Source organism: Polypterus senegalus, chromosome 12 (genome assembly GCF_016835505.1).
Source record: "Polypterus senegalus isolate Bchr_013 chromosome 12, ASM1683550v1, whole genome shotgun sequence".
Lineage (NCBI taxonomy): Eukaryota > Metazoa > Chordata > Cladistia > Polypteriformes > Polypteridae > Polypterus > Polypterus senegalus.
The window spans coordinates 52,421,545-52,427,598 of record NC_053165.1 but is presented as its reverse complement, the minus strand read 5'-3'; the positions used below and the strand labels follow the sequence as shown (position 1 = coordinate 52,427,598).

General features: G+C 35.2%; 1 protein-coding gene across 2 annotated transcripts in view; it reads right to left on the bottom strand.

Moving 5' to 3' along the window:
* Positions 1–6,054, bottom strand: part of tcta (T cell leukemia translocation altered) — a 33,456-nt gene that overhangs the window by 25,562 nt on the left and 1,840 nt on the right. Inside the window, exon 3 of one of the 2 annotated variants that reach the window (XM_039771257.1) lies at positions 1,373–2,216. The exons of the other annotated variant lie outside the window; for it this stretch is intronic. Within the exon in view, the coding sequence (XP_039627191.1) occupies positions 2,174–2,216 (43 nt within the window). The 3' untranslated portion in view covers positions 1,373–2,173. Of the gene's footprint in view, positions 1–1,372; positions 2,217–6,054 lie in introns of those variants that run through there. 2 annotated transcript variants of the gene reach the window in all.

Sequence of the window (6,054 nt, the reverse complement as noted above, 5' to 3'; positions counted from 1 at the left end):
TCTGAATCACAATCTGATTGTATGGGTGGTTACCTACCAGGTAATGCTTGTGGTTGGTCTGCAAACATCCGCCACGGTGCCCTCTTCAGTTGCGAGAAGCAGATCATAGAATGTTGCATAGTTTTACTGGTGCAGACTTACTTCAAAAGACTTAAGGTTGTTACTGCAGCAAAAACAGGGCCTATTAAATATCAAAGTGTGTAGTTTGAATGTTTATGCAAGTAGTGCTATTCCACTTTTTATTTGTATTTATTTTTGACAAATTTACTATGGCTTTAAAAATAAACTTGTGGAACACTGAGGTTGTTAATAAAAGGAGTATGTGTGAGTATCTTCAGAAATGCAGAATGGTGATGACTTTCATCGGGAATGAATACTTTTTATAAAACACTGTATTTTACATGTAGATAAAATGGGGATTGAAAATGAACAGACTTCCGTGATACTTTATTAAAGACAGTATTTTATTTAAAAAATATTCTTCACAATAAATAATGTACATATTTTATATCCAATGTCAACAAACCTAATTATAACATATCAGTGTAGTGGTAATGTATTTGTATGTATTTGTTTGTCAGCTCATAGGTAATGTATACCTTTATGACAGCAAGACATTAAGTTGTGAAATATGACAAGTTCAAAAGCTCTTGCAGATTTTGCATAAATACAACAATTTAGTGAACCAATTTGCAAATCCTCCTACATGGATTCAAGAATTTATGAAAACAAATAGCCCAAAACAAAATTACTCAAAGTTTAAAAATGTACAATTCCAAATATTAAGAGTTACCTATATTGGCTTGTTAAAATACATGGGTGAAAAACAGATATGCTTGTATGGCAGTAACAGTTATTCCAGATTGATTTAAATAAGGAGGAGTGCCACTCCAGCTATCTCACAGAGTTTTCTTGTGGAATTGGCCATGCACATATAATTAACACACTTGTCAGTGAATGTCATATACATGCTATCTAGTCTTCTAAATGAATTTAAATGAAATATCTCAATGTATTAGAATCAGCCTAATAAAGAATGCTGATGTTTGTTCCATGCGGTTATGGGATTCAATCCAAAAAGTTATGTTTTGACTCGGGAAGCATGTATTTCCTTATTTGAAATTAATCAGCATATAGAGTAAAACAAATTTCTTAGGGTCTTGAAACAATTTAGCTGCAACAGCAAAGCTCTTTTTCAGCTCTTTACAATATTTGATTCCACGACCACTGAAGTTTTTCAAACTAAAAATCGACAAACTTGTCCATGGTGGACACCACCAAGTGAATCATTCAACCTGCACCTCTCCACACTACATAAACTCACCACAGTTGCAAAGATGTCCAAGTACTTTCTATTAGTTAACAATATGCACTTGACAAAAAAAAAATCTTACCATTTTGTACATGACCTGACCCTGGTTGTCTCAAATGTTAAACTCATGTACAATTCTTTGTAAAAGTAACTATTACCCTGTTAGACACTCTCCAGCCTTGACCATAAGCTGTGTCATCTTGCAAATGTGTTTTCCATTCATTCCCTCCCAGTGAGGTTGTACTTGATTACTATTAAAGGAATAATTACAATATAATAATTCTCTCTCCAGGCCACAATCTTAAAAAAATTCCATAACAAACTTATAGCATTGGGTGTTGACAAACTGTTTTGCAATTAAGAGGGTATAATCTCACTCTGTGGATGGCAGGGATCAGAGTAGGCAATACTATGTGGTTGTTAAGTGCACAAAATGTAATAACTAATATTTTAAACATACCACAGAAAACCTGGGCAACAATGCATACCTAATTCTCTTTTCAAGTGTGGTGGGAAAAGTTTCCATTTAAGTAGAATAGAATGGAATGGGGGTGTAAAATGTTTGCAACATCATTTACCTAATAAAGATCATAAATACCACCTAATAAACCACCACCATCCCAGGTTACCTAGATTGGCTCATACATGATTTCTCGGGCAAAATCTGTTTAAAAAGAGCAACAGGAGCATTTCTCAATATTCTGAGTGAACACAACTTTGACTGTTTTAATAATGTCTTTGTTTATGACCATTTCTCATGATTTTGAGCGACATATGACTTGGATTCTTTTACTAAAGTCTTTTTCTGAAATTGCAGAACACAGAGCAATTTCTGTACATTTGTCTGGACGATGTGAATCTTCATTCCCTGTGCGTTTTGAAACTTTCCTCTCCTACACTGTCCCTAAAATAACAAAAAGAAAAAACATCTGTAAGCATTCTGTTAAACAATGGTGAGCAGCTGAATCAGGAAGGTATCTTTGTACTTTATAACAAAGCTGAAAAATCACATAGTAACACAAAGGATAACTTTCTGCCCCAAAGTATTTCCTGATCTTTGCCAATTGCTAATTCTACTTTCCATAAATGTACTATACTCAACTTTATATTACGAGTTACACTTTCTCCTATATTCTCATTGGAAAAAGCTATTCTATAACACCTTCTAAATCACATTTAATTGTGCATGTTTAAAGATTAGGAGCATTTCCGTAGAAAGCTACTTATGAAGTATGCAATTTTTCTCATGTGAACACTAGTCTTTAAAGGACTTATGTTGTAATTTGTATATTTTTAATTGAAGTGGTCTCAAAATAACTGACTTGTAGTGTTACACTGCTAGATTGAATTTAATGTTTTAAGTGCTAGTGATTTTGAAAAGAAAAAAAAGAAATCTAGATAGGCTTAAAAGGTCTATGGGAATCTTTATAGTAACACATTAATAAGCAATAATAAATTATTTATATAAAACATAATTGTAATTTTGCTAATTAGTTAAAAAGAAATATTTTGTTTGCTCATTGTTCTTAAATAATTATAGGCTATGTTTGGTATTTTTGAAGTTTATATTTTCATAATCACAACATACTGTCATTTGCCACAGATAATTTCTTTGTTGAACGAAGATATACTTAAGTAATCAAAAAAAAAAAAAAACTCTCTCTCTCTGAACAGCAGCAATTTCATGACAACAACAGTATGCTGCAAATAATTGTGTTGCTGACTCAGACTCTCTTCTTTGGTAGAAAATGCAACTCCTATCTGTTCACAATGTCTAGCCTTGGTATTTCTGTAGAAAACTGTAACGTAATAAGATATAATAGAACTGGCCAAAAGTATTAAGGCGCCCTGGGCAGAAAAGACTTTTGTGCAGCCAAACAGACTAAAATGAAAAATCCTGTTTATAATAATTAATATCACTGAGCTGTTATTAGAATGTGTGTTGATGTGACAAACATATTACACCTCAAAAACGAGGAATATGATGTGCATACTGTATTTTAGATCCTTTTTATGAAGGATAATGCTACGTATTTGCACTGAAGGACTTGTTTTAGCTTTTGTGTTAGTTTGTATCAGCTGCTTGTTGTCACTTATATTCCCGACTTGTTGTCAAGTTCCCTCATCTCAGCCAAGCTTCATGCCATCATGCCTGCTGTGCCAGATGCCATTAACTGACCGGCGAGGCACTAGTTTTCATATGGTGTGGGTACACACACACACACACACACACATAACTTCTTTTTGCCAACATAAAAACGCAATTTGCAGCAGTATGTGCTTCCCCTAACATAACTGGAGCAATTGACTGCATTCATATTGCAAGAAGGACATCTAGTGAAACTGAAGCTGCTCTTGTTAACCATAAGTAGTTACATTTCATTAAAGTACAAGTCATCTGTGACTAGTAAACATGTCTCAGTGGCATTGGTCAGCCCATGATTTATCTATTTTGAGGCAAAGTAGTTTTCACAGACATTACAGTACTGTACATGGTGAAGGGCTTATTGGTGAGGTAAGTCAGCCCATGATTTATCTATTTTGAGGCAAAGTAGTTTTCACAGACATTACAGTACTGTACATGGTGAAGGGCTTATTGGTGAGGTAACTGGCTGAACCCTCAGTTTGTCACATGGCCTGCGCTATTCAATGCAACAACAATCACAATATTACATGTGCCAGGTGATAGCAGCTACCATTTATTGCTCTATGCCTTTCCCAGACCCACAGAGTACAGAGGAGAGGCGCTATAATGCTGCACATTATCTTGTGCTTCCAGTTGATGAGCACAGCTAGATACTCTTGAATGCAGGAGGTGGGATCTCAGTGCATCAAGAAGGAGACTACTCTAGCAGTCATTGAAGTTCTGCAGCATCTCAACATAAGACTAAGCTTACAAAATTAAAATAAACCTATTTTCATCAAAGTCCTGAAGAAAATAATTGTTAAACTGAAACAGTATAGGTGAAATTGGAAATTTTAACAAATTACATTACAGTTTGCATTTAGTCATAGTCTGTACATTTTTACCAACTCCGACTCTAGTAACCCAATAATTGACTAACTCTACACTCCCAAGAAGTATGAGGCTGATTAGTATGCTCCATATATGGATGTTTCAGGGCACTATCCAAGAGACATTCATGTATGCATATTTATAAGGTGCTTGGGATTTGTAAGGGTTAACTACACAAATGTGCCTAAGCCAGGCTTTATAAATCAGGTTTTTTGGCGTGTGCATAATTTCAAGCTCGAATCGTCATGCATGTATTTGACCACGAGAACATGTGAAGGCCAAGAAAACAGTAAAATGTGTGCAAAATAAAAAAAAAAAAAGATTTCCTGGCATATGCATATTTTTACACCTTATGGATGTGGTTGGAGAGGACACGCAAGTGGTGGGTGTGACAGAGCAAGATGCAGAGAACAGGAAGATATGGAAAAAGATGATCTGCTGTGGCAACCCCTACTGGGAGCAGCTGAAAGATGAAGAGATGGCAGCAGGATGAAGACAGATTAAGAAGCAAAAGATGATGATACGCCAGCAGAGGTAGTTTGATACTCCAGGCAATGTTCTGCTGGGAAACCTTAGGTCCTACCATTCATGTGGATGTTACTTTGACATGTACCACCGATCTCAATATTGTAGAAGATCATGTAAACCCCTTGATTGTAATGGTTTTCCATGATGTCAGCTGCCTTCTTGAAGTGGAATAGTGGAACATGACAGAGTTCAAGGTGTTGACTTGGTCTCCAAATCTGCCAGATTACACTCCAATTAACCATCTGTAGGATGTGCTGGAAAAAACAAGTCTGATCCATGGAGACCCCACCTCACACTTAAAGGATCTGTTGCTAACGACTTGGTGCCAGAAAATTAAAGTCATGCATAAATGCATATACTAAGATATGAAACAAAAAAAAAATCATACACCTCTGACTGGCCTCTTTTGTAATCCTTAAACTTTGAAGTTATGGCTAATCATACTTAAATTGGATGTCAGAATTCTAATAAAATATATTTCAGTACAACAGTGCATATCTAAATATATATGGCAAAACTCATACCTGCCAGACCACATTGTAATAGGTAACCAGGCAAGTAATCACACTGTAGTTAATATCAATAATCAATGTTACACTCATGTAAGCTGATCCTTTACTTCTTCCAAAAATGACAAATACTCTCTGGAACTGCATTTTTAGTGATGGCTATACATTTTTCAGCAAAACAAAATATGGAAGAAAGTAACATTATAGCCACACAAATCCCTGATTTCCAGCAGCATTAAAAGCAATTCCCACTCATACAGTAAAGGTGGTTTTTACTGTACATTTCCCACTGGTGAACTACCAATTTGCTCTATGCCACACACTAGCAACTGACACTAAATTGCCCTCAGCATCTCCAATACACTCATCTTGTCTTGTGTATATGTGTATCTATATATATTTATATTTTATAGATTCACTCAGATACTGTAACACCTCAACAGTGTTATCTGGCTCTGGTAAGGTGCAGCAACATGTCTGAACTTTGACATTATAATATTCTTATCATATATATCATTGTTATGAACAGCAATTTGAACATATGTTAAAAAAGTATACAATAGACAAGACAAAAAATAAGCCAAAGCACAAGAACCAACTTATTAAAATAAGTTTGTAACATTAACTTTTAGGATGCTAGCTACATGTAACCACCACCTTAGAGATGAACTCAATTTGTACAAGCAGTG